The sequence below is a fragment of the Filicampus tigris genome, chromosome 21 (genome assembly GCF_054856515.1).
Source record: "Filicampus tigris isolate MCC_2025a chromosome 21, RoL_Ftig_1.0, whole genome shotgun sequence".
NCBI classification, from domain to species: Eukaryota; Metazoa; Chordata; class Actinopteri; order Syngnathiformes; family Syngnathidae; genus Filicampus; species Filicampus tigris.
The window spans coordinates 6,420,882-6,447,909 of NC_141237.1; the positions used below are offsets into that span (position 1 = coordinate 6,420,882).

At 41.3% G+C, this 27,028-nt stretch overlaps 2 protein-coding genes and 1 non-coding gene across 5 annotated transcripts; 2 read left to right on the forward strand and 1 right to left on the reverse strand.

Annotated features, from left to right (window-relative positions):
• Nucleotides 1–120: 120 nt before the first annotated feature.
• ctdspla (CTD (carboxy-terminal domain, RNA polymerase II, polypeptide A) small phosphatase-like a) lies at nucleotides 121–21,473 on the reverse strand. 3 transcript variants are annotated; one of them, XM_086020774.1, is made up of 9 exons: nucleotides 21,272–21,473; nucleotides 19,241–19,491; nucleotides 9,409–9,581; nucleotides 8,014–8,046; nucleotides 5,313–5,414; nucleotides 3,407–3,463; nucleotides 2,222–2,314; nucleotides 1,242–1,427; nucleotides 121–876 (listed from the first exon to the last, which is right to left on the reverse strand). In XM_086020774.1, exons 2-9 carry the CDS (start codon nucleotides 19,314–19,316, stop codon nucleotides 751–753), a joined length of 846 nt encoding a protein of 281 aa, XP_085876900.1. In that variant the 5' UTR covers nucleotides 19,317–19,491; nucleotides 21,272–21,473; the 3' UTR covers nucleotides 121–750. The 3 variants fall into 3 exon arrangements, with proteins under 3 accessions (XP_085876900.1, XP_085876899.1, XP_085876901.1); XM_086020773.1 differs by lacking the exon at nucleotides 21,272–21,473 and having other exon boundaries at nucleotides 19,241–19,640; XM_086020775.1 differs by lacking the exons at nucleotides 8,014–8,046; nucleotides 21,272–21,473 and having other exon boundaries at nucleotides 19,241–19,641.
• LOC147127372 (glycine--tRNA ligase-like) lies at nucleotides 21,252–26,943 on the forward strand. The gene is made up of 17 exons (XM_086020772.1): nucleotides 21,252–21,587; nucleotides 22,350–22,451; nucleotides 22,513–22,615; nucleotides 22,708–22,849; nucleotides 23,090–23,178; nucleotides 23,386–23,462; nucleotides 23,528–23,673; nucleotides 23,742–23,891; nucleotides 24,023–24,185; nucleotides 24,589–24,753; nucleotides 24,827–24,933; nucleotides 25,010–25,156; nucleotides 25,238–25,323; nucleotides 25,389–25,498; nucleotides 25,785–25,878; nucleotides 26,180–26,370; nucleotides 26,512–26,943. Exons 1-17 carry the CDS (start codon nucleotides 21,324–21,326, stop codon nucleotides 26,635–26,637), a joined length of 2,262 nt encoding a protein of 753 aa, XP_085876898.1. The 5' UTR covers nucleotides 21,252–21,323; the 3' UTR covers nucleotides 26,638–26,943.
• On the forward strand, nucleotides 22,896–23,030 carry LOC147127373 (small nucleolar RNA SNORA84). The gene has a single exon (XR_015084588.1). It is a non-coding gene; the product is annotated as a small nucleolar RNA SNORA84 (small nucleolar RNA).
• Nucleotides 26,944–27,028: the final 85 nt, after the last annotated feature.

The window sequence follows — 27,028 nt, forward strand, 5'->3', positions numbered from 1 at the left end:
CAATGTGATATTTGACAAAAATAAAACTGTAATTTTCTGCTCCTTTGAGAATGGAAATGTTGCAAGAAAAATGGCGGCATGCTTCGTTTTTCAAAGTCAGCAACACACCAGGACACAAAGTGAGTGTGTGCAAACTTGCAGCTTTAATCATGTTGTACAGTACCATTTCCAGTTGTTTTTTTTTGTTTTTTTTCAATATATTAATATGCACCGGGACGCTTTGCTGAACCCCCCCCAATAAATAGAATTTTTCATCATCTAGGCTAATCAATATATTCCTTCTCAACATTGAATCAGTGGATGCTGATGTTCATCAAAGTCACTCAAAACAGTAACGCCTCATTAATCGAATCCAACAAAATCACATTTTCTTGTTAAATGGTGTGGCAATAATTCAGATTAGCAGTTAGCTTATGTTTTTTTTTGGGGGGGGGGGCGGGTTATTGGAGTAACAAAGTGCGCCCCCTACCCGGCATGAGGAAACCAGCACAGTAATGAAGGCACTTCATTCTGAAAGAGAAGACAAAGTAACGTCCTGCACCACAAAAAAACAAACAAAAAAAAGTCACCCACTCTGGAACACAACTTTTTGTTTTTTGGTAACTAAAATATGATTTGGATAGAAAAAGTACTTGTTTGAAGTATTTCTTCTTCTTCTTAGAAACATGGAGTATGTACATCGAGTCTTTTGGGTGGGGAGGGGGGGAGGCCCCCAGCCAGGTGTGGGGGATGGAGGTGGGGGGCACCCTGCTACCTGTCCCTCAGGCTCTGTAAGAGGCTGTAAACGTCGTCCTCCTTGCTGAGGCCCTCGAAGATGGGGAGCAGCTCCAGGAGCTCCGTGTCGGCCATGTCGTCGAACCACGATTGCACCGGCACCTGAGGGACAGACCCCGCCCATCCCAAAAAATAGGAAGCCTGTGGTTAGTTGACAGAGCCAAGTCATCAGTCACTAGAGTCGAAAACAATTCCCGATTGATTGATATCAGTCTCCATGCCAAAATTACACATCAGTCACTATTAGGGTCCGACTGAATAATCGGCAATAATCCGCCAATTTTTTAAAATATTTTACACATGATTGCATTACAACATAAAAATCAAGTTATTTTGTTATATTTTTTTTTTATTAATCGGTTATCAGAATTTTATTCTGCCAAATATTGGAATCGGCTTAAAAAAAAAAAATCCATATCATTTGTCACTATTCAAAAATCAGTTGTCGTCTACTATAATTGACTCACGGCGTTCTCGGGGTGGAAGATGTAGGAGGCAGGTGAGTTGTCGACGATGATGACCTTGGCGAGCTCTCGGCCCAGCCGGCTGAGGTCTTTGACGTAGTTTCCTCTGTGGAACACACAGGATTCCCTGAAGAGACGGGCGCGGAACACCCCCCAGCGGTCCAGGAGGTCAGCCACGGGGTCCGCGTACTGGAAAAGGCCACACGGCGCAGTCAGATCGGACCACATTTGGGGCCATTTTCAAGCCATTTACCACAAAGTTAAGCAATGACACCACTTTTTGTTTGAGTTTCAAACTGGACTATCGGCTTTCTAGCTTTTTATTTTATTTGTCCAACAGATGGTGCTAATGACTCCTCCAAAAACATTTTAAAGTATTATTTTTATGATTGGTAGTGATATTAATTTTAGTTGGGTATTTTTTTCATTGGCATTTAAATCTAGATTTTTATTTCTTTAATGTTTTTTTTTCCAAATGGGCCAGTATATACAGTAGGGTTCAAATTCCACCAAAATATCACCCTAGATTCCCAGTTTGAAACCCTAATTCGGAACCATAACCCTAGTTTAGAACCCCAATTCTTGCTTGAAATCCTATTTTGAAATCCTAACCCTTGTTTGAAACCCTAGTTTTAAACGCGAGCTCTAGTTTGAAACCCTACTTTGAAACCATAACCCAAGTTTGAAACCCTAAAAACCTGAGGTCACACATTCTGACACCTGAATGTTTTAATGGCAATCTGTAAACAGTTAAAAATTGTGACCTTACTTGGAAAGCCAAACCCTCCTTTGAAACCCTACTTGGAAATCATAATCCTTGTTTTGGAAACCTTACTTTGAAACCCTACCCCTAGTTTGACACCTTAATATTATACATATTACCTTCCTCATATTTGAATATCGACAGGGCATTTTGAGTTGAAATATGAAAAAGTAACATTTTTCCAGACGTTTTTGGTGAGGCTAGGTCAAGGACTGCTGACCTTGGCTAAGCTGGCAGTGAAGAGGACACATTCAAACAGCTCCCCCATCCTCTGCAGGAACTCGTCCACGTGAGGCCTCTTCAGCACGTACACCTGAAACACACCTTTACTGTTTTACATTTCATACCATAAATGGGAATATTGATCGAGCTTTCATAATATTGGAGATTTCAGCTGTCCTCCGGGGAATAGCCGCTGCGCCCGAGTGCAAGTAATCGAGAAAAGGCCGAGTTTGACGTAGAAAGCCTATCCTGGATTACTTGAACCAGGTCGCAGCTACACGTCAACGGATGCTCCTTATACACGCGCGGCCGGAAAAATGACCAACCTTTCAATACAGTAGTTCGTGACAATTCAATACAATTGAAAAACATATCTAAAAAAGTATTATAATGACAACATGTGTGACTTAAAAATGTTGGAAAATAATAAAAAGTGTAAAAAAAGATATAATAATTTGAAAGCTGCATGATAAAGACATAAAAAAAATATTTAAAACAACATTTTATTTAAAAAACAGCAAGTAACAAAAAACATTTAAAAATCTGTGTACAAAATACCAAATTAAATGAGCTAAATTACAAATAAATTCAAATACACATTAACTAATAAAAATTTGCAATAATATGATAGTAATAATCAAATTAAAATATGTATTATATTAAGAATGAAAAACAATGAAAACATATACTGTATTAAATATACAAATAAAATACATTAAAATAAAACATGATAAAAATGAAATAAAATTACAAATAAAAATAAAGTAAAATAAAAATAAATTATGTAAATGAATTGCAAATAATGAAAAATAAAACACCATATATATATATTTTAACCACAAATAGCATAAAATAATCTAAAGTATTAATTGACTAGATTAAAAATAGTGACAACATAAAAATATACAAATACTAAAAGTTCAAATAAAAAATGTAATCATAAAAATAAATTGTTTTTTCTTACAAATGATGAAAAAGCATACATATAAAATAAATGACTAACAAAACATCATACAATTTCAAAATACTACAATTATGAATAAAAAAATTAAATAAAAGAGTTCTATGAATACACAAAGAAATGCAGCGCTGTCTTTTCACCACGCGCGTACGTCGACTTTGTGTATCGCAGCAAAACAACAAAACGGTCGTGCGCGCACTTGTTGTGCATGTGAGCGCCTACCTGATGAACAGTTCCATCAATCTCCACCGGAACGATGAAGTCGGCATTGCTAATAGGCTGCGGGGCACACGACACAAGAAGACATGGAGTTATCTAATCAATCGCACAGTGTTGGGGGCACGCCGAGGTGAAAAAACACCAGTGAGACACCGCGGAGGAAGTGGAGGAGACGCAGCGCGGGAACGTGGGTGGGACATACGAAGAAGGGGATCAAAGTATGAAGAGATGGACGGGGGAGCTGTGAGCTGATCGCTTGGTTTGATGGAAATAGAGAAAAAGATGAGGCCGAAATACGGATTCCCATTCGTCAGTAGTACAATACCCCAAATTGGGGTTCTTATCTACACCTGCCCAGAAGTTATGTTTGCTGGTAAGGTGTTATTAGTGTGTTTGTATCGGAGCATTTTTTTTCCACACATACTGTGTATCAGCATCCCTGATTAGAATAATTCTAATAGCAAAATTAAAATGAAATTGAAAGAATCTGGTACGTACATCTGGTGCAGTTTTTTTTTTAAAGGAAAATATGTAATATAAAATAATGATTATAAGAATAATAAAAAAAATAGTCAGTTATTTATTTAATTCAACTGATGATCATAATTTCCACATGTACATTCCTGCATGCAGCCACAGCACTTGCAGGCACTACAGATTAAAACCCAGACAGCAGGGGGCGCTGCATCTGAGGAGATATTCTTAAAATAGCTCTCCTGCCTCCACTTGCGTAATTTGTCCTAAGGTATGTCATGCCTTATATTAATACAGCGTGCATTTAAAAAGTAGTAATAAACATTCATTAATGCCATTCTCTAAGTAAAAATACGTTAAAAAACAATAACATAAGAAAAGTACAAATAAATACTTTAAAAAATCAAATCTACAGACATTGACTCTTAGCCTTGATTTTGCCTGCAATTCAGGATAATTTGACAAGTTGATGCATAACAATATCACTTACATAATATTTGAAGCTTATCCAGTGTAAGCAGCTGCATTCTCATGCATAACACGCAGTATAACTCTCTATACGTGTGTTATGTAACATGCCTATTTCTGTCTGCCGTTCTCGTACACTTGTGGCTTTTGTCCAGCAGTCTAATTTGCATACTTTGAAATGGCTCCAACCTAAAAACCTTCCCAACGAGATGTCAATCAACAGGAAGTTCCGCGGGCTTTTTGGCTTTGATTTATAGCGTGGCCCGAAAGCATTTCCTGTTGATTTATGAAACGCGAGCATTTCTTTGGGCACGGTTGTGTAAATAAGAAACTGCAACGTGAGTCACTTGCATCCTTTTGTTTTGTTTGGGTGATTTTTGACGGATCCGTATGGCAAAACAGTCAGCTGGACGCTCCCATGTGTGTTTGCGCGTGACCTCGAGCTGCTCGCATGTGGCTGTGACTAATGGGCGGACCCGCGACACTGTGCGGACATATTTCTCGGCCGTCCGCCACTGAGACGTTGCAGAAAGAACGTCAACATCGAGTAGAGAAGAATTATAAGAATGAGCCTTATGTATTCGCCGCTTGTGTCTTATAATATACGTCATAAGAAATGGGAGTAAAATCACAAACATTATTCTTGTCTATTTTTTTCTGTCCTTTACTCTAAAAAAAAAAAAGAAAAAAAAAAAAGTGCTTACGGGAAACAAATCACATTCTTTCAAACTTAACTATCAACGATCATGCCCAAACATGTACATTGTAAAATGAACGTGGACCCGTCGTGTTCTGTCGGCGTATAAAGCAGGATTAAAGAGGATTGTCTTCAGCAAAACACAGCATCAAATATAATAGTGTGCCGTTATAACGTAAAAAATAACGATAGCAAAACAGCGAACAAGAATAATAGAAGACATATATGTCAAAAGTTCGATGAAAAGCACTTAAATGGCACCGTCCATACCTTGAAGGAGCTGTGAACGAGCGTCTCGTCCAGGTCGATCACCACGCAGTTCCTGCCATAGTCTGTTATACTGACCTCTGGCAGGAGGAACTTGGATGGAGGCTGTCAAGGCAACACACACACATTCACACACTTTCATAAATTATGCACACAGTTTCATCAGAGGAAACGACTGTCACACACTGACAAACCACACAGAGAAATGAGTCTAAGCTGTTCATTTGAACGCAGTTAAAAATGCATTTTTAAAAAATCCGATCAATAAAGTCCTAATGAACACAGGAGCTTTTTCTGCTTTGAATGGTCTTTTATTTTCCCCCCAAGTTTATAGCATCTTGCACATGATCCTGCCTATTACGGTGCTTTAACAAAAAGGTAAAATACAAAAAGTGTTGATTTTTTAAAATCAAAACGACAAAAAAAGTACAAAAAATCTATTTGAAAATAGATATTTCAGAGAGGCACTTAAAATGGGTCAAAAGTTAATCTAATCAATCAGATGTATGTTCATGAGGAACTTATTAGAAGTGAAACAAATATCAAATTAATCAAAAACTAATTTGATAATCCGTTGACCATTTAAAGACTGTTGAATTGAAAATTGTCCAAATCGTTGCAATTTCAACTGATAATATTTCTGTACTACTCCACAAAAACAGAGTGATTATATTTGTGTCCTTTCAAAACAACACATGCGAAATTCGCTTTTACTTTGGAAAACAATGCTCAACACAGTTTCTGCAAGTCTAATTTAATATGTTTTAATCCCAACTTTTTATGCAATTTAAAACCAATTTTATGCCCACGTTCAACCTACCACATAAACACACACATACACATGCATACGTGCATATACAGTACATGGCTGTCGGTCAATTACATTTTTTAATAATAATTAATCACATGATTTCCATAGTTAATTTGCAACTAATCACAAATCAATCGCACATTTTATATCTGTTCTAAATGTACAATTATAATAATTTTCATCCATATATCCATTATCTGACTTTTATGAGTGAACATAAAAGTGGACAAATGTGTTAACCTAATCTATGTGGCATGAGCATTTCATGTTGGACGGTGGTGACAGGAACAGCACATTTTTCTTTTCGAATTAAGAGTAAATTTATTGGAACATGAAGCAACTCCTGGACTCCTGTCCATTTTGTTCATTGGAAATTACAACTAGTCCGGTGACATCATGTGTTCCGATGACATATTATATGAACGCTGTGAAAAATATGAAATGTTTCTTTATCAAATATGCCAATATACTGTATTCAAGCGGGCTACAGAATCAAGCCGCCAAAGCTTCGAGTGCTTGTTGTGATTTTACTTTCAAAAGTGGCTACTTCAAGTGACCTCATGTTGACTCTGACTGCGATGCCTTCGGGGACCGTGCGGGAAAGAAGGAAAAAAAAAAAAAAAGGAGGAGCACTCGGGTTGGCTGCCAAACAGGCTGCAGACTGACGGACAAGCATGACGGGACAGATGGTACAGCCACAGGGGGCACGCAAGCACATACAAGCAATATAGGAATCTGTGATGTATTTTTTTTTATTGGGAGGGAATCGCTCCATTCCGTTTCACAATAATGACACTGGATGGTATTGCGTTTACCGGGATGAATGCGATTGACACATGGGAGTGGGAAAATAATTTTGCCATGTGATTTAAAGGGAAAAAATGACACCGGCTTTTAACGCAACGTATCGGCAATTGATTGTAGTGTAAGAGACGGACGATCTCATTTAATCAAGTCTTCGAAGAAGATCCATTTGTTGATGCAACGCGAGGCCAGACAGTAGTCGGGCTCAAAGGAAAATCAATATATATGATCATATAATAACTACAATGGCACCGAGTTAGAGTGCAGACCTCCGCCAAGGCCAAAGCGTCCTGTTTTACAACAGCGTTTGACATCTGCTGTTTTGTTCCCAAACTACATTAGAGTATTGATGATCCATTTATCACTGTCACATACAATTCCACTAACTAACATTGCTGTTTTTTTTTGTATGTATGATATTTATTCAGGTATACAGTTGTCATTCCAAATACTGCTGTTTATCTTATTTTCAACTGCTCCGTACTTTTTTTTTTTTTTTTTACTACAGTTATATCTAATTATTTTTTAGAGCAGGTTTGTTATTTTCTTTTAGTTTTTATTTTTCAAAAATGTTTCATTTTAGTTTTGTTTTTATTAGTCTTAGTTTTTTTTAATGTATGGAGTATTTGATGAGTGCAAGATAAAAATTTTTTTTTAAAAAAGGTCAGTAATAAGTATTGTGTAATAAAGAACACTACTACCGTACTCTCAAACAATTCTTGCTTCATTTTTACATATATAACTTTTATTTATATTAAGTCGCCGTATAACTGCTGCTCTCATTCTGCGGCGTTGAATATGCATATTGATATTTTTGCATATTTTATTATCTGATGTTATTCTTCTTGCATGCTGCTGCTATCAAACTGGAATTTCCCCGCTGCGGGACTAATAAAGGCTCATTCAATTCTATTGTTTTCCTCACACCACACCCTCGCCTAAAGTTTAATGGCAACCAAACAAAGAAAGATTGGCCGGTCTCCTGAGAGCAGACGATTGATCAGAATGGATGGCTGTAAACATGCAGCCTGAAGCGAGATGGGATAACACAATAATAATAATAGTAGTAATAGTAATAATAGTACATACACTGGGGATGTGGTCAGCCTGCACCTGGTCACACTGGAGGAGGTAAACACAGAAGGAAGGAGAGGAGAGCGGTGAGCAAAAAAACAAATAAATAAATAAATAAATAACTGCAAGAACATCAATATTGTAATCAACAAATGCACAGAGAGGGAAAGGGAGCGGGGTGCATGTCAATAAAAAACAACCAGCGTTCCTGCAAATGACAAATACAGCTGGATTGGACTTGGACAAACATGCGGGAGGGGCACAAACTCCACTTTTGGGAAAGCGAGGTTCGAGGCCGGCGCATTCCTCGCCTGGACGCGAGATGTGTTTCGCGTAAACACCAGGAGGGATGGTCAGGTTATTTTTCGCTATGTTTTGAGCATTTTAAGGGGCTTTTTGCGCCAGCTACTTGCAACTTTGGCTTCGCACGTCCACGCTACACTGGTCAAACTGTGGCTCAAAGGGGGCGTCGAGGCCATCCTAAGTCTGTCACTCGGTCATTTGTATTTTTCGGAGCAGATATAGTGAAGAGAACAAAAATGGTACTGCTGTTGCACTTTCAGTCATTTATTGAAAGGGAAGAGCAGTCAAAAACAAAATGAGAACACTCGCAAGGACCTAAAAAGAAAGTCAACCCAAACATAATTTTTTCAAGAATATGTTCTACGCAAGCCCACAAGTTGAAAAAGGCATTCTGATAAATATTGCGTTTGTGAAATAAGAGTTAATCCACTCGTTTTTAGCTATGTCTGGGGGCGGCCATTTTGTCACTTCAGTCGACTGAAAATGACATCGTAAGGACCAATCACAGCTGACCTGTTTTCTGAGGCTGAGTCGTGATTGGTCGCTACCTGAGCCCTAAGCAGTTATGATGTCATTTTCAGTCGACAGAAATGACAAAATGGCCGCCCCCTGAGATGGCTAAAAAGGGGTAGATTTTGCTGCTTAACTCATATTCCGCAAACGCATTATCAATCAGAATGCCATATTTCAATTGGTGGGCCTGCTGGGAACATATTCTTGAAAAAAGAAATGTTTGGGTTGATTTCCCCCTTTAAACACTTAAGTCAAATTCAGTTCACCTGTAAAAATTGTAGTGCAATTTCAGTTCATCCTGAAATTCTCCCCGAAAGCCGAATATCCCTAAATGTTTGTGTGTAGCGTATGTGACGTGCTGGGCCGTCTAGAAACTGAAAGTGAGGGGGCACTTTGGGACAGCACGGAAAGTTACACGGGCAGCGGGAGTGCCTGTTCTTGCAAACCGAGAATGGTAAACAACCCCTGGGTTCAGCGAGTTTGAAGCAGCTGGAAACATTTGCGGCGGGAAGACTTAAAAAAACACATCAACAAGCTCCTGGCAACAGTAAGTGTCGAGCGGAGAGATCATGTCGTGAGACAAACGCTTCTCACCTTGGGAGGAGCGCCGTTCTCCTCGGGAGGCGGCGGCGGCGGCAGGGCGTGCGACTTGTTGTTGGCGGGCGGCGGCTCCACGCGGTAGTCATTGTAGTTGCGAAAGCAGCAGAAGAAGGGGCTGAAAATGCTCCGACTACGGTGCTTCTTGAGGCTGCTGTTGGACTGGGAGACTGGGAGACAAACGGGAGCAATGAAATGGAGGTGTGGCTAAATCAATCATCAGACTTGAACCCTACAGAGCATGTATTTTACCTGCAATGTTGGAGGCAACTAGCTAATTTTAATAGCACATTTTCTTTATGGTTCTCCACCCACAAAATCCAAAATCTCCAGGAGCAGCCACATACACAATGCATGGATGTTTTCTGATCCTCTCCGTTTTCAGTGCTTTGCTATCATCTTGAGGCACAGATATGTCATTACAGAGCCATTTCGTTGGGGGGGTCTATTATTTGGCAGCAGGGCTTGGTCCCTGTGCCACCCACCTCTAAGCGTACCTAATTGCCTATAAATGCTTCAAGATAGCATCAAAGCACCACTTTTGTCTAAATGAAGCAATTACTTCAACATAATTCCTCAGCACAAGACGGCACCAAATTACTACTTTTGTCTTGATGAAGCTCTCAACTCACTTTGACATAGTTCCTTGGCACCAAGATATCACAAGATGGTCCAAGACCATGACTTTTGTCTTAACAAAGCTCCTCAACTCACTAGTGCCAAATTACTACTGTTTTCTAAATGCAGCTTCTTGGCAAAATGATGCCACAAGATGGTGCCAAATGACTACTTTTGTCTTAATGAAGCTCCTCAACTTACTTCAACATAGTACCTTGGCACCATAATGCCACTAGATGGTGCCAAAGTACGACTTTTATCTAAATGAAGCATCTCAACTCATGTCAACAAAGTTGCTTGGCACGAAAATGGTGATGTAGCAATATTGTTGTTGCTTAGCCTGAGCAGGAGCAACAGAGTGTAGTTAAAAAAAAAAAAATACACACATTTTATTGCCTTGTGCTAGTGACGCATAACGATATTAAAGTTGAATCCGGTGTAATAAAATTTAATGTTGTTGAGTTTTGACAACTCTACTGGAATCAACACGACTGCACCTCAGAGTAGACTCATCCGTTTTGCCCGCGCCCTCTTAGTTAACGTGCTCAACCAAGCATGTGACACACGCGGTCCAGTTGGCCGTGCGTGCCGAAGCCGCCTTCAGATTGACGCTCTGACTGCATCCGACAGGACGTGGGCAGTCCGCCGTCTTTGTTCTCGGCATCTTTGAAGTCTACAGCTCAATTCGGATCCTTCCCACGAAGCGACTAAATATACAGCGGCCACGATATCGGAACCAGCGCGGCATAAAAATAACATAACAAACCATGTTAATAATGCCTCAAGTATTTTTTTCATCAAAACAACTTTGCAAAGCTTTTTATCCAGAGTCAGCCTCTCAATGAGTTCATATTAATACTTTAAAAATAATTTTCAATCTTTATTTATCGCTTGATTTTTGATTTCTACATTACTCCAATAATTAATCAGATTTTTTTTAAAACATGAAAAAAAAATACATTTTTACATAATTTTTTATTTATTTATTTTTTTAAATCAATGCAATGTTTTATGGTCAGTCATCAAACTAGCTATGCGGACTGCCGCCTGGGTTTCATTTTTTTTTTTTTCCAAATAAAAACATAAGATCCAAAATATATCAACCCCGCCAAGAAAGCGCTGCGCTACGATTGGCCACTTTACATTTCCAAGGGGTGTGACTTAACCCGCTCAGGGCATTTGAATCCGGCTTCCCCCTCGGATGGCCTCAAGTTATTCTGTCGTCTCCCTTTTTGCGACTTGCATATTTCCCGCTAGGAGGGGTGGGCGGACGAGGGCTCCAAAATAGGCGGGCGGAAAGAGTTCCTGTGGTTAGCTCCTCCTTCTCCTCGTTTAACCTTTCTGCCTTTTGCACACAAACATTACTGAGCCTCCTTATGTTCCTGTAAACAGCTCAAAACTAAAACATTACTTCGACTAATGCCTATGAAGTCAATTTCAAAGCCTCCTCAGAGCAGGTGCACACTACAGCCTCTGTGTGTGTGCGCTCCCGTGAACACACTCGAACGAGCGCAGCAAACACTCCCTTCGAGGGCCCTGTTACCTAATGTCGACGACGGCGGGGGGAAAAAAAATACAAAATCAAGCGGCCAATCGCAGCCCGGGTTTGGCGTCACGTGATCGGAGCAAACCACCGACAAGGCCGAAAAAAAAAAAAAAAAAAAAAAAAGCAGGAAATTCTCAGCATTCCTGACAGGAAGAGATAATCACCCCCGTGACCCGAAGCCTGGAATGACGCCAGGCTTCCGAGAGGGAGAGCAGAATATGATCCAAGGCTTATGTCTGGCTCAGGTGGCCTTGTTTACAGTCGCTTTAAAAAGCACAAGACATGACTTGTTTATGTTTAGCACATTAAATCGAGTTAATTATAGAGTAGATTGAATTTTACATCTTTCTATTTCTATGTAGGCCTACCCATTCTGACAACAAGATAATCCACGGAAGAACGATTAGGATATACTGATGGCAAGACATGAAATGTATTGGTGAGAGAGGACGTGACTATTAATAAAAAAACAATTCAAATCCATAAATTTAGAAAACATATTTTAACAGTACATGTACACCATATACTTTTAAAAAATAGGTTGAATTTACTCTTCTACTTAAGCTTCATGTTTTGTTTTGTTTTTGCCCTCAAATCCTCAGTTATTCCCCCCCAAAAAATGAGCAAATCTATTTTTCCGCCTGGCAGCCGTGGTTGAGCGGCCATGCAGGTAAAGAGGTCAGTACCCGGAGGGTGCGTGGTGCTAATAGTTAGAGCCGCCGCTTTAATAATTCAAATGGAAAAAACAGGGTCGGTTTGAAATGGCACGGCTGTGTGTGTTGTGTACTTAACAAACAGCAAAGTAAAACAGCAGCGGCGCCGCAGGGATTCCAACGCTGTATTTGATGCACAACATCAGTCCGTATATGCCAAACGACCTCAGGCAGTGGCCACCGTTTTCAGAGATAATAATCGTAATCCTGTAGTTTACATTTTCAAAAAAAGTCAGTGTGAATTTTTGCTAACATTATGTAATTAGTAGAAAGAAGACACTAAAGGTGTGGGTGATGAAATTTATAATGATAATAAAGGGGATAAAAAAAAACTAAGATAAGTAAGCACTTTATTTACTTTGAGAAGACTGCTTTCACACGGCTAAAAAACAATCGCTACAAACATAATGTAGTTTAATAGAAGAGAAAACGAATCAAAAGAATGAAGTCATAAAAAGAGGCAAACAAGATAAAAGTCTTTCTTGCACTGGCTGCTTCACTTTTTTTTTTTTTTTAATGGATTTCCTCTCCCACTGATGCTAATTGCGTAACCAGATTGGCTTCAGGAGCAGTATTTACATCAAAGAGCATCTGTGCATCATCACAATACGCACAGGCGCGCTCACAGCTGGGACAAGTCAAGTGGTGTGATGGGTTTTAACACAAAAATAAGTGTGTAAATATAACATCATAGAATTAAAGAGTTTTTTATTCAATTCAACAGACATTGTGCTGTTCCTTCTGTTGTGTGCACATTGGCCACCTGGGGGCAGTATAATACATACTTAGACATATCAGAGGAAGAGTTTCACCGCACATGTATCACAATTCAGGCGGCTGCGTGTTTTGCGTTGCGGCTTTACGATGGGAGGGGGCGTGGGGGGGGGCTTGGTGCTGCAGCTGCTTCTTGAGCGCCCGATATGAAGGGGATGACAAGTGGGGGCGGGGTGGAGGGTTGTGGGGGGGGATTAGAACACTGAGAGCTCAGGGAAGAAATAATGAGCGCGATGAGACTGTGCTGCCGGAGTTACGCAACCAGACTGTGAAGTTCCTCCCCACCCACGGCGCCTGACATCCACTCTGCTGTTTTCCTAACTGACGGCAAGATGGAAGACTGTGTGCGGTTAACTTATTTTTGCACTAGCGAGACGGTTAAGAATAGATTTATTATTTATGCAGCATTATTATTTCTATTAGTCTTTTTTTGTTTTGTGTGCAACACTTTGTTACATCTGCGATACAAACAAAGTTGTGCTGAGCTGAGGTGAGGTTATGTTTTTTTTTTTACTTCATTGACTGATGACTGGAATGTGCTCGGAATCCGGCGATACAGTTTCTTCAAAGACCTGAGAAGGATATTTTGAAATGATTCCCATCTGCGAGACGTTTCAGCAACATCAAACTTCCCGATCAAACACACTCCAAAGAGCAAATACATAAAAAGAGATCAAGGAAACCACCTTCCAAATCCTTTTTCCTCCCCTCTGCACAACTTCCAGGAAAACATACACTTCACTTCATTGAGGTAGTTTTGCCTTTGAAGCAAAAGGCCATTAATATTCAAAATGGAAAGAAGACTGTTCTTGTTTTAAAAAAAAAAAAAAAAAAAAAAAAAGTGTTTTCAATGTAACTCAAACCAAATCAACAAAAGCAGAACAGCTATTGAAAAGGGCCTTCCCGGAAACAAAGCCGGAGGCGTAAAATGGTCTTGCTAAGATTACGACTTACGGGGAACATCATGTGACAAATGTTCTTTTTATGGCTCGGATACAAATAGTTGTGCCTCTGTTGTGCCGGCCCATCCATCAAGTGTGAAATCCAACAAGTAAATCTTTGGTTATCTTATTATTCCTGAATGTGTCTGTGAGCGAGCCGTTCTGCACTTCATACTCGCTGTTACGTAAGAGTAGGACTGAGCAATTAATTGAATTCAAATCACAATGCAGTAGAACACGATTTTCAAATCGAAAGGCTGCAAACTGGAAAAATAAAACACCTGCGCTTCATTTTATGTTCATGCTGTTATTTTGGAGTGTTGTGCGTCGAATTTTTATATTTTTAGTTATTACCCCATTTTGGTATTAAAACATCTTTGAACTGTTTTAACTGTGGGCTGGACCAACCTTTGATTGATTCGTTTATTGATTAAGTGCTGCGCCTCATGAATAATTCTCAGAGACAGACTAGGCCAAAAGAGGAAAGCCACGCAACACCAGTGAGGGTTTATGGGCAACGTGGTTACAACAACAAACAAGATTCTTCCTTCCAGATCGTGGAACTCAATTTCATGTAAAAAGATATAAATAGCAACAATTCCCAGCGGCGGAAAGCAATCCCGCACTGTCGCTTAACAAGCTCATCAGTCACGCAGCTGACAAGACACACACGTTGACTTCTTCACAATCAGCTAGTTGGTACGCCACTAGAAAAAAAAAAAAACATTTTCTTTTTTTTTTTCACGCTCCCCACTGAGGCGCAGATAATGTTCTCCTCTGGAATATACTCATAAATCTGGAATAAGGGGCGCCGCTATTCCGCCGGCTGTCAAGCGGAGTGCTGCATCGGAATATTGACGTTAGTGGGGGGGGAAGCTTTGGACTGACATGCAGCCGCCTTCCATACTAAATACTAACCTCTCTCACACTGAACCATTCTCATTTTTTTAGCCTCCCTTCAGTGGATCCTGGAATCATTTCCTCGCCGACGTGACACCTCATTATTTACACCTGGCATTTTTAGGGGTAACCTACACATTAAAAAAAAAAAAAAAAAAAGACGCCAAGAAAATTCATGAATAAACTGCTCGCTGCTCAGGCCCAACCAAGCGCGTTGAATTTCTCTTAAAGGCTGAAGGTTCATTTGCAGCCTTGAGACGCCCTCAGAGATGACTTTGCATCTGTTGGGAGGGGGCGGGGGCTATACTGCCTGGTGGATAGTACACATGATGAAAACCATTTGACTATTTGCATCCAGAAACGCAAAAGGAAAAAAAAAAAAAAAACATGCATCTCACTTAGTCAGATAAGCTTTAAAATCAATAGCGCTTTTTTTTTTTTTAAACCTCCATGTGCTGCTGTGACCTTTTTATCTATCACAGGTACCATGGCCATTTGGAATCAGATATCGTTTGAAATCAATAGGGTGCTCTGCTCCCCTGAATGTGAGGATTGATTGAAAAGCCAAAAGACGATGCAGATTTGACCTATGTGCTATCTTAAATCCAGCGAGCATTTCAAATCAACAGCGCCCTAAATTAATCCTGTCATCAAACCTCATTGCCACGCCTCTCATGATGGAAACTCAAATTAATTACAGTTTAGCGTCACTCATATGCCCAGTTAGCGTACGTGATTCAATTTTGATTGCAATTTACAGCAGATTGGCTTTGAAGGATGCATAAAAATGGCCACTTGGAACCAAAATGGCAGACTGCCTTCGTTTTTTCGAGCATGAATTGAGACTTTTTTGTGGATCTACTCATGATGGGCAACCCTACCAAATTTCATGCTGCTAATTGAAACTAGCTACAGGGGGGTGAATTTTTCAAAACATTCCAGGGGTTGCTCGGAATCAAGCTTGGGCTTACCAACCAAAGTGACAATAAAATGGCAACTTTAAAACAAAATGGCAGACTTTCAGTCTTTTTGAGCATGCTTACCAAATTTCAGTTTGCTAAGTGAAACAGAAAATTGAAAATTCTCAAATCATCACTTTATTTACACACATTTGTGTGCCACAAATCCCCAAAGCAGAAAACCCGCAAGAGACCACTTCTGCTTGCTGCACTCGTGACCACATTATTATGGTCTGTCATCATCACAATGTCAAGCCGACAGGTTTGGGGAGCTAAAAGGCTAATCTGATCGGAGTAATTGGCTCATCCACTCAAAGCTATCCGCGCGTGCGGAGCTATCACAGCAAAAGCCTCTCGACGAGAAGAAGGCCTTTGAAGCCGGTGCGAGGGTCCGCTTATTGCACGCCGTAGCATCATTCAGAACAGGATGCCAAAGAAAAAGTTGTGAAGAAAATTCAACATCTGCTTAAGGCTATGATACAGTGGATAAAAAAAAAAAGTCTACACGACCCAGTTCAAATGGCAGGTTTTTGTGATTTATAACAAAAAAAATGACAGCAAGATGGACAGCACATATCTTCAGGCTTCTGCTAGAAAGCACATTTGAAAAGGGGCGTGTAGACTTTTAATACCCACCATATATAATTTTGTCCGTCGCAAAACGTGGCCTCGGCTTGACTCTAGGTTGTTATATTCTGTCGAGTGTAACCAAGCGCATTATCATTCACAGGCTTGCTTCATTTCACGTCATCCATAATGCAAGAAGATAGAATCTCCACCTGACCAAACGTCTAATAAAACTCGCCCCTTAATGTCTTATACTACTACGTCCGCGGTCAGAATGAAACTGATAGGACTCTGGAAATAGCCTGCTGTGAAATATTAAGTGCATGTATTTTCACTGTATGTAGTGTCAAAAATAGAGGGCTACAGTAGGTTTTAAATATATTTCATTTCAGTCCAGTAAAAGCAGTTGATTTTTTATTTATCTCAAAAACTGAGAAAATGTTTTGATTTACCAAAAAAAAAAAAAATCTAAATTTGGGGCAGGGGACACTGATAATAGGCCATTTCGACAATAGGATTTGCAAGTTGTTATATATAAAGCCCTATTATTCAAAAGTTTTGAGTCACTTTTGTAGTAGAACGCCAAATAAAGACATTTCTAAGTGAGCACTTTATTTCCTTCTTAGTCTTGATGGTGACTCAGGGTACATTGCACATCCTGTGCAAATTGTGCTTTTACTATACAATACATTCTGCATATGCTTTGCAGTTTTCATTAGCATGTATTATTTGCAGGGAATTATGTATAACAACAACATCCAAACATTTATTTTGGGCCACCAGCCAGCACAAGAATTCAATGGGTTCTTCCTTTGCCCCTCGCTTAAATATTTCTTGCACAAATGCTAACAAAGGCAGGGCGGGGGAAAAAAGGTCATGTTGATGCAGACATTGAAATTCTGTATTATTAAGTCTATTTAATGTTGCCAACTGAGAATTTGCTGAGTCATGAGAGTGATTCACTTGGAGCTCAGTGGAGGGTGACTGCCGCAGGGTGACCTTTTCTCCCACACAGGACGGGGTATGACATGTGACCTGTATGCAGAAGACCCTCACTGGAAACCCAATGGGTTCGATTTCGGAACAAAATATCGATAATTTCATATTTTTTTTAATAATATTACGATTACTCAATAACCAATCACTTTGGGGGGCGTGAGGGCAATTGGAGAGTTTTCAATTTGCTGCCACTGAAATTAAGATAATACAGCATACACAACATGATGAGGCAATTACCTCTATCAACTGTAACTGAAGAAGGGATCCACGCAAGTGTTCCAATCGCAAGGGCCGACATATCAAGCCTGGCTTTGCACTTACGCCAAGGAAAAAAAAAAAAAAAAAAATCAACAGCCGGGAAATGTCTGCTTTAACTCTCAGTCGACTGCACTGAGCAGATTAGCGACAAAGTTAATGAAAACCGAAAATCTCCCCAAAAAAAACTCACTCGGGGATTTGTCACTGACACATGGTGAACTGTAGTGCAAAAATAACAGCAGGAAACAGTGTTTTCCCTTTACTAATCCGCTGCTCCGGGGTTCACCAAACTTAGGGTTGAGCCAAATAGGTCCATGTTGTGAAAATGTTTGTTTATTTATCCTTCATTTAGCTGCAGCTGTGGCGAAATGAGTTTTATAAATTAAGTTGTATTTTCTTGTGAGTGTGCTTTGGCTACCAGGGGGTGGTATTGAAAAACTTCATATAGATTTTATGATGAAAAACAAAAAGACTGTTTCAAACTGAGCTGCAGAGGATAAAGAATATATACTTTGCATAATTTATGCTCTGCCTGCATGTGTTGCTACTGCTTGTGTCGTGCGTGTAATCAAATTGTTTAAAAGTTTATAATTATTGTGACATCGATGCTAGATTCATAGGTCAATGTTAATGTGCATTGGCTAACTGCGCACTGTTGTATACTTCTCTTTGTTTTGTGTTTAGGGTTCAAGAAAACTTCAGCAGGGAGTGGCAATAAAGAGCTAGAAGGAATCATTCGGCCTATTATTTAAAGTAATTTTTCACTGTCTGCTTCTGTTGTGAAGTGTGCTGCCACCATACCTAGTGCCTGATTTTTTTTAATCCAGCAAATCGCAGCAAATGTTTGTGGCTAGTCTAGTTTCAAAAATATGTATCTTTTAAAGATTCTAAATTGTACATAGGTGTGAATCGAAGTGTGAAATGTTGTTCAGTCCAAAGTCGGCTAGGACAGGCTGCAGCTCAACCTCGACTCTAATGAGGACAAGCGCTATAGAAATTGGAGGGGTGCATATATTATTTTGAATTTAATGTAAAAACAATTTTATTAAACGCTGTATAATAAACAGTCCAAAAGTAGGATATTATTTATTTTGCAGTTTACCCCCCAATAAATAAATAAATAAATAAATAAATAAATAAATAAATAAATAAAACCAACAAAAAAAACGTAAGCATAGAAGCTAAGCACTTTGGTCGATAAGATGTATTTGTGCGTCTACTTGTTTTATTTTGGTCCATTCTCGGGGTAAATCCAGCAATGTTTTGTCAGTAAGCGACATAAACAAGGGCAGAAAGTACCCGCCCCCTGTTGCAAAGGAAGCAGCAATGTGCAATCACACGAGAAAACATGGCAGAAATCGTTAAAATCAAGCGTATTTTTGTTAAATAATAAATGTAACAGGAGGCTTCATGTCAACAACGGAGGTGTAGCCGCCGATCATTTGTTATTGCAGTATTCGGTGTCCTCTGCACCGTGCAATATTTTATACACGGTGACGCGGGGAGGGGGGGGTATGGAAGCGCGTCATAATAAAACAAAAATGTACGTCTTACCTTTGTCTTGACTCGCAGAAATGTTTTCTTCCTCTTTGGGATTTGCAACCTGTGTTATGATGGACGTGTTGTCCATGGAAAAAGCGAGATGTGGTGCGCCTTCGGGGGGCTGCACCGTGTTATTCCTCGGCAAACATGACTTGTTCAAGCCAGTCGACTACACTTCCCAGGAGGCTTTGCGCTCCGGCCGCTGCATCATGACACGTTCAAACAAGCGGGGGACATGGCGATAGTTGAGTGGGTTGGGGGGACTACATGGGGGAGAGAAAAAAAAATTAAGAGTCGGTCACGAGTGCGCTACTCCCGTGCTCCTTCCACGCACACTGTGATAGAGCGACCGTGTCGACAGCCACGGTGTAAAGACACACCTCCCAGGAAACACCCACCCACTATGACAGTGGTGGGCAACCTGCGGCTAGTGGGCCATTTAAGCCCATACTAATGCAAAACCTCAGAGGAATTGATATAAAAAGCCCGGATTATTTTTTTTTCTAAATAATACATAAAATACATTTTAAAACACCAACAAATCATTGCAAATCTGTCATTGGATGCCACCTAAAATAATAATAAATAAATACACATTAAATTACAAAAATCACTGCATATTGTTCTCTGGAAACCTAAATATAACATGAAAAATACAAAAATAAAAGATACAATTATAATAAAATGAAACAAAATGTGAAATTACAAATATCACTGCACATCTGTCAATGAGTGCCATTACAAAAAAAACCCTGTAAATACATACTTCAGCTACAACATTTGAAGCACAACTTGTGCTTTCTTCTTCTATGACAGAGCATCTTGTCTCATCCTCCAGCAATGAGAGTCAAACCTCCACGCTGATCAACAAACATTATTCACGCAGGCTCATTTGGGGGGGGGAGAACAAGTCCAAAGTGCTTCCCTGGTCCTTTGCCAGCAGGGACAACATCCAAGTTCACCTTCCCTGTCTGTCACTTTTATGGCACTCAGGCCCACCCTGACTGACCCCACCTGAGCGTTTAATGGAGGACGCTGTTGCTGCCATACACCATTAATGCGTAACATCGTACATGGTGCAATTGTACGTCTGGGTCACTTTTAAATATGACCAGGACAACTGACTCCAACCCAAGCATCCAATTTGAAGTCCAGGTAGCTCATACCAAACAAACTAAGGGACTCTATGATTCTTTTCACTTTTGTTGGATGAATTTATTTTGTGTTCTTAACACGTGAGTGGTAATCATCTTTAGTAAGTAAGATAAAAGTTTCGCTTCTGAGTCATTGCGTTACCAGCCTGTTGGCCTCTCACTTTATTTTTCTGCGCTAACTGAGCCGCCCTGCCTGGAGCCGCTTACTTACGTCTCCATTGATGAATTATTAAAATACATACGGTTGTGATATTTGCTATGATAAGACATAGATGATCAGGCTCTTTATCTTTAAGCACCAATGGCATGCTCACAGATGCCCTGAATGTTTTATGAACATGAGTGTAATTCAGTGCAAAACCTCTGCTGTGGCCTTTTAACGCAAAAGTTAAATGCAAGAACACAATTCCATTTAAAAGTTAATCCATTTGCTGGCTGGTTGATATGAATTTTTTGTAAATTATGATTAAAATATTTTTGAATTTGTGTTTTTTATTTCATTGAATATCAAGAATGGCATAATTGTGGTTGTCTAAGGAAAATCTGAACTTCATTATTATTCAAAATCAAGGCTGTCAATTCGTTGCGCCTAGCATGCAACTGTAGTGACATCTGGTGGACAATATTCAAACAACAGCCAACGAATTCTCCCAAGAAAATAGAAAAAAACACGTTTTGGAAAACACGTATGGTAACGGATGTTGAGTAACAGAAAAGAGTGTGAATTTCTATATTCTTATTTTCATTTTTTTAAACATAAGCGGTTCAGATAATGTATGTCTGTTTATTTGTGACGAATCTGCGGACGCGCGTTTCTGCTTGATTTTTTTTCCTCCCCTCTTTTTTTAGTGAGACGAAAGTGCGGGCGTTGTATGCAAAGGACATTTACTTGACATCGTAGCGATTTCATCATTCTTGTCTTCTCGCATTACTGGCTGTCCATGCTTGTTCTTCTCCGCGGGGCTGCTGCATCGGCACTGCTGAGGACCACCCCCGACATTCCTTCCCTCTGCTCGGTGCTGCAGGTCCGGTCTGTTCGGTTAGATCGCCTCCGGAACCGGCCCTTTTCCACGTCGGCCCGCCTTTCCAAGAGGAACAAGAATAAGAGCCTGTGGCAGCAGCAGCGGCTGGAAGAAGGACGAATAACCATGGACGGTGACATGGAGCAAATCCTCGCCCCTTTGAGGCTTGCGGTCAAGGAACAGGTAAGACGTTCGTTTATACGTGCAATAAAGTATATCTATAGTGACGCTACGTTTAGCATCAATAAGTACAGCATAGCGCAGTCAATGAATGGGGCTTTGCCAACGAACTCGATGCTAACGCTGGCTAGCAGTCCTGTCTGCGCCCTTTTGCCACGTTTCAGCCGCAGCCACTGCTGAGGCTTTTTAAACGGGGTGTGGTCCAAAGAATGGGGAAGTCATTTTATTTTATTCTTTCAAAATAGCTTGTTTTGAAGTAGTCCCTAACTTGCATTGGTCTTTTTTAATTGGGAGTGTAACTATTTTTTGCAGCATCAAAACATGCACACTTTTTTTTCTTAATTCGTGTTTGCGGTACTAAAGTTTCGGTTTCTCTGTTTAGCAAGTTGAAAGAACCCAGTGCTAATATGGAACTCATTTAAAGTGCTTTATATCATGAAATAAGTAACGTGTCGCATAGTTTAAACACAATAAAAGAAGGGATAAACACCTTGTTTACAAAAAGGAAGTAGAATCACAAAACAAAAACAAACTGCCAGCTGTCATACAAGGTCTGAGAACGCCAAGGAAAACAAATGTTTTTTAAACACTTGGAGAGTGGGGTTTAGGCTCTCCTTGCAGAATGTGGGTGCTGCAGGAGAAAAGGCTCTGTCATCTCTCAATTTCAACCTTGCTCTGGTGGCCGACAAGAAATGATCTGTTGACGTGCAAGAATGAGTATAAAAGTCACCCAACTTAACAGCTGCCCCCTGTCTTGTTTTTCAGGGGGATCTTGTCCGCCAAATGAAGCAAGACGGCGCTCCCGATGTGGACGTTACCAAAGCGGTGGCTGAACTTAAAGCAAGGAAGCGGAATTTGGAGGCCAAGGTATGACAATTGAACACCCTCTGGGATCTTGCCCAGGATTAATTGATCAAACTGACTGCAGGAGTTGGCGTTGCAACCCAAAGATGACATTGTGGACAGAAGCAAGATGGAAGACACCCTGAAGAGGCGTTTTTTCTATGACCAGGCCTTTGCCATCTATGGCGGTAAGATAAATGGGCGGTTGTGTTATTTTGGGGGGGGGCGGTGGTTGATGTACATTGACAGACATCATTGACCGCATGTTAATTCTCCTCAGGTGTGAGTGGCCTGTACGACTTTGGGCCGGTGGGCTGTGCCTTGAAGAACAATATCCTCCAGGCGTGGAGGCAGCACTTCATCCAGGAGGAGCAGATCCTGGAGATCGACTGCACCATGCTCACCCCCGAGCCCGTCCTCAAGTGAGCCAAAACGATACTCCCGTACATTCTCCTTGTGGGTTTTGCCGCCTGGTGGTTCCTAAAGTCAGCTCCAAAGTGCTGGACTGTGGGTTATTTTTGACAGGCGCACATTGACTCTGCGATTTTATGCATGGGAGCTGTCATTATCGCAGACTTCCATAGCCCGGTTGCAGATACATGCTTTCAAAGTGACAGCACCTGGAGACACATTAACCATTTTTTTTTTTTTTGTGTCAACAGGACATCAGGACATGTTGACAAGTTTGCTGACTACATGGTGAAAGATGTCAAGAATGGCGAGTGCTTCAGGGCGGACCATCTCCTTAAAGGTAAGCCTAACTGGGGGTACACTCAGCATTTATTTATTTATTTATTTTTAATTATGAGCATTATATATATATAGACAGGCTAATGAAATTACCAAATTCAATATCCTCTTTGAAAGAAACATTTTTAACCTCTAAATGGTCATTTAATAGTGTGTACTTACCACGTTGGTAGAACTGCATTCAGTGATTCTTTTTTTTTTTCTGTAGCTCATCTCCAGAAGATGATGGCTGACAAGAAATGTACCGCAGAGAAGAAGGCCGAGATGGAGGACGTCATCACGCAGGTTCGACCGGAACCTTACCGAATTGGATCTACTTTGGATGAGACGATTAACGTTATATTCAACAGATGGACAACTACACCCAGCAAGAGCTGACCGACCTTTTCGCAAAGTACAACGTCAAGTCCCCCACCACAGGAAATGACCTCACGCCGCCCATCTCCTTCAACCTCATGTTCCAGACCTCAATCGGACCAGGAGGGAACATGCCAGGGTACAGAAAAAAAAAAAGCCAACAGGTGGTCAGTGTTAACATCGTCTAATGATTGTCTTGATCTGTAGCTATCTGAGGCCTGAAACCGCTCAGGGAATCTTCCTCAACTTCAAGCGACTTTTGGAGTTCAACCAGGGAAAACTGCCCTTCGCTGCTGCTCAGATTGGAAACTCCTTCAGGAATGAGATCTCGCCTCGCTCCGGCCTCATCCGCGTCAGGTGAGGGGATCTGTATTTTTCGCCGTAGGTACTGGAAGGCTATTTTATCCTTTTTATCCCAGAATGGGAAAACATACCTTTTTGATTAAATCCTCTGCTATACGTATTCATGTTTGCACCTCCCCCGACAGAGAGTTTACCATGGCTGAGATCGAGCACTTTGTGGACCCCAGCGAGAAAGTCCACCCCAAATTCTCCAACGTGGCCGACCTGGACATCCTGTTGTACTCCTCCAAGGCTCAGACCAGCGGCCAGTCTGCACACATCATGAGGCTCGGGGATGCTGTGGAGCAGGTAGGACAGATTGAAACGTTTACTACATTGGCTGTTTCGACATTTGTTCCACTAGTGCCGCTAGACTCATAATTGGGATTTTCTTCAACCTGGGAAAGAAAATCAGCTGCTGTCATCCACTGGGATACTGTCGTGTTGGTACATAAAAAAAAAATGAAGGGATTAAAACTGCAGATTTGTTCGCATTATTGTTGTAATCTGATTTATGATTTACTGACTTAATTTTAACATCACCTCACCATAGTTGGAGCCACACAATGGCGCCAATGCAATACTTTTATATGAGATGGGGATTTTGTCTTTGAGACACTATTATTTTTGTGTATATACGTTTTCTGATATTTTCCAAATCTGTTCCGCAGAACAGAACATGTCACTTTTATTCCTCTTTCTTGTCTCATAGGGTGTGATCAATAACTCCGTCCTGGGGTATTTCATCGGTAGGATCTACCTCTATCTCACTAAAGTGGGAATAGCCAAAGATAAGCTTCGCTTCCGCCAGCACATGGACAACGAGATGGCCCATTACGCCTGCGACTGCTGGGACGCCGAAACCAAAACCTCCTACGTACGTCCCGACACCTTCACGCGGCCCCTCTCGCGATTCCGCGCGCGCTTATCGCGGCCTTTGCCCCGCGCAGGGTTGGATCGAGATCGTGGGGTGCGCCGACCGCTCCTGCTTCGACCTGAAATGCCACGCCCAAGCCACCAAGGTGCCGCTGGTGGCCGAGAAGCCGCTCAAAGAACCCATATCCTTCAAAAACGCCGTTGCGTGTGTTCTCCCGCACCGCGCGTCCTTGGAGAGGCTCCTTAACGTCGCCGCACAAAGTCGTGAACGTCGTCCAGTTTGAGCCCAACAAAGGAGTCATCGGCAAGGCGTACAAGAAGGACGCCAAGATGGCCATGGAGTACCTGGCCACGTGCGACGAATGCCGCATCGCCGAAAAGGAGCAGCTCCTCAACGAGACCGGGTGAGTTGGAAAAGCGCAAGAAAAACCAAACGTCGAGGTTGTCTGTCTTTCAACTCGGGGAGTTCGTTTTGAACCGCGCAGAGAGTTCACCATCGAGGTGGAGGGAAAGACGTTCAAACTGACCAAAGACATGGTGGCCGTCAAGCGATTCCAGAAGACGCTGCACGGTGAGATCATACCTCAAGTGGCCCCCGCGGAAGTGAGCGCGCTTCACGCGTCTTGTTTTCCGCAGTGGAGGAAGTGGTTCCCAACGTCATTGAGCCGTCGTTCGGGATTGGCAGGATCATGTACACCATCTTTGAGCACACCTTCCACGTCCGGGAGGGCGACGAGCAAAGGACGGTAAGTACGGCCATTCATTTATGGTACATTCATTTTTTTTAAATTAAATTTTTTCCTCCGTCAATTGGTTTGTCAAAACATGTTTATGATTATTTTTCAATTCACTCATCTTCCTGCTTAATAGATTATGTAAATTATGAAATACTCACGTATAGTATGAGTCAGTCAACTTTAAAATGGCACCTATAGTTAATATATTTGTTTGACTTTTGGTTGTTAAATGAATCAACGGGCTCATTTTTTACCCAAACAACCGCTTGTCTTTCCCCCCGCCCCCGACCTCCAGTTCTTCAGCTTCCCAGCAACAGTCGCTCCGTACAAGTGCTCTGTTCTGCCTCTGAGTCAAAACCAGGAATTTGTTCCCTTCGTCAAAGAGCTCTGTAAGTATTGCTTTTCAAAATACATTTTTTCCCATTTTTGGAGAAGTGTAAGACTTAAAAGGCATTCAATCTAAAAACAAGGCCTTAATTGGCATTCATGCTAACATCGCAAAATCACGACCGCAGAACCAGTTTTGGACACCTTTTGAATTATATTTGCTGTTCCCAATGTCCCAACATTGGGAACATCAAATATAATTTTAAAAGTCTTGAACTGAACTTGCCTTAAGCTGTAGGAACACTGATCTGAAGTGAAGAAATCCCTCCGCCATCCGCGCTCACGCCTTTCCTCTCCTCTCAGCCGAGGCCATGACCAGAAACGGCGTTTCCCACAAGGTGGACGACTCCGCGGGGTCCATCGGGAGGCGCTATGCCCGGACGGACGAAATCGGCGTGGCGTTCGGCATCACCATCGACTTCGACACCGTCAACAAGACGCCGCACACCGCCACCCTGAGGGACCGAGACTCCATGAGGCAGATCCGAGCCGAGGTACGGTACATCCATTCCAGACTAGTTGATGCTTTTTTTTTTTCTAACTGCACTACATCTGCAATGCAGTAGGTGGGGATACAGTCCTCATTATGTAGGCATGTACTTAAAAAAAATAAAATAAAAAAATGCTCTCCTCAGGTGAGCGAGCTGCCCGTGATTATTCGGGATTTGGCCAACGGTACTCTGACCTGGGCGGAAGTGGAGACCAAGTATCCCATCTTTGAAGGACAGGAGACCAGCAAGAGGGACGCGGCGGAGGAGTGAAGTCCCTCCCTTCGCTCTTTCCGCCTGCAGGGAAAAAAAAAAAAAAAACCCCCAGACTTTTGTTGCATTTGCATCACCACAAGAACATCACGATGAGCTCGTATTGATCACGTCCACAAGGAGGAGCTGCATTTCAACCATGTATGAACACCGCGTCTTATGTGTTTTTAAAAGGGAGAAACTGGCAACTGGTTGCGTCTCCGACTGGAGGAAGACCGACGCTATTCCGCTTTCCAGGCCGACCGGATTGAGATATTTAACGCTCTCAATAAAAACAGCCAGCACTTACTGGACATGTGCATACCACTTGCAACGTTGTCTCATTTTGTTCTCTCAAGCAAACTCCATACTTGAAGGCGGCCCTAGCTGAGATTCGAACACTGAACCTCAG

Coding starts and splice junctions, on each gene's coding strand:
- LOC147127372 (XM_086020772.1), top strand. CDS start 21,324: ATGCTTGTTCTTCTCCGCGGGGCTGCTGCATCGGCACTGCTGAGGACC. Junction 23,674..23,741: donor CCAGGAGGGAACATGCCAGG/GTACAGAAAAAA, acceptor CTTGATCTGTAG/CTATCTGAGGCCTGAAACCG. Junction 26,371..26,511: donor TGAGGCAGATCCGAGCCGAG/GTACGGTACATC, acceptor TGCTCTCCTCAG/GTGAGCGAGCTGCCCGTGAT.
- ctdspla (XM_086020774.1), bottom strand. CDS start 19,316: ATGGACAACACGTCCATCATAACACAGGTTGCAAATCCCAAAGAGGAA. Junction 9,582..19,240: donor TTCTGCGAGTCAAGACAAAG/GTAAGACGTACA, acceptor TTTGTCTCCCAG/TCTCCCAGTCCAACAGCAGC. Junction 1,428..2,221: donor TCACTGCCAGCTTAGCCAAG/GTCAGCAGTCCT, acceptor GGCCTTTTCCAG/TACGCGGACCCCGTGGCTGA.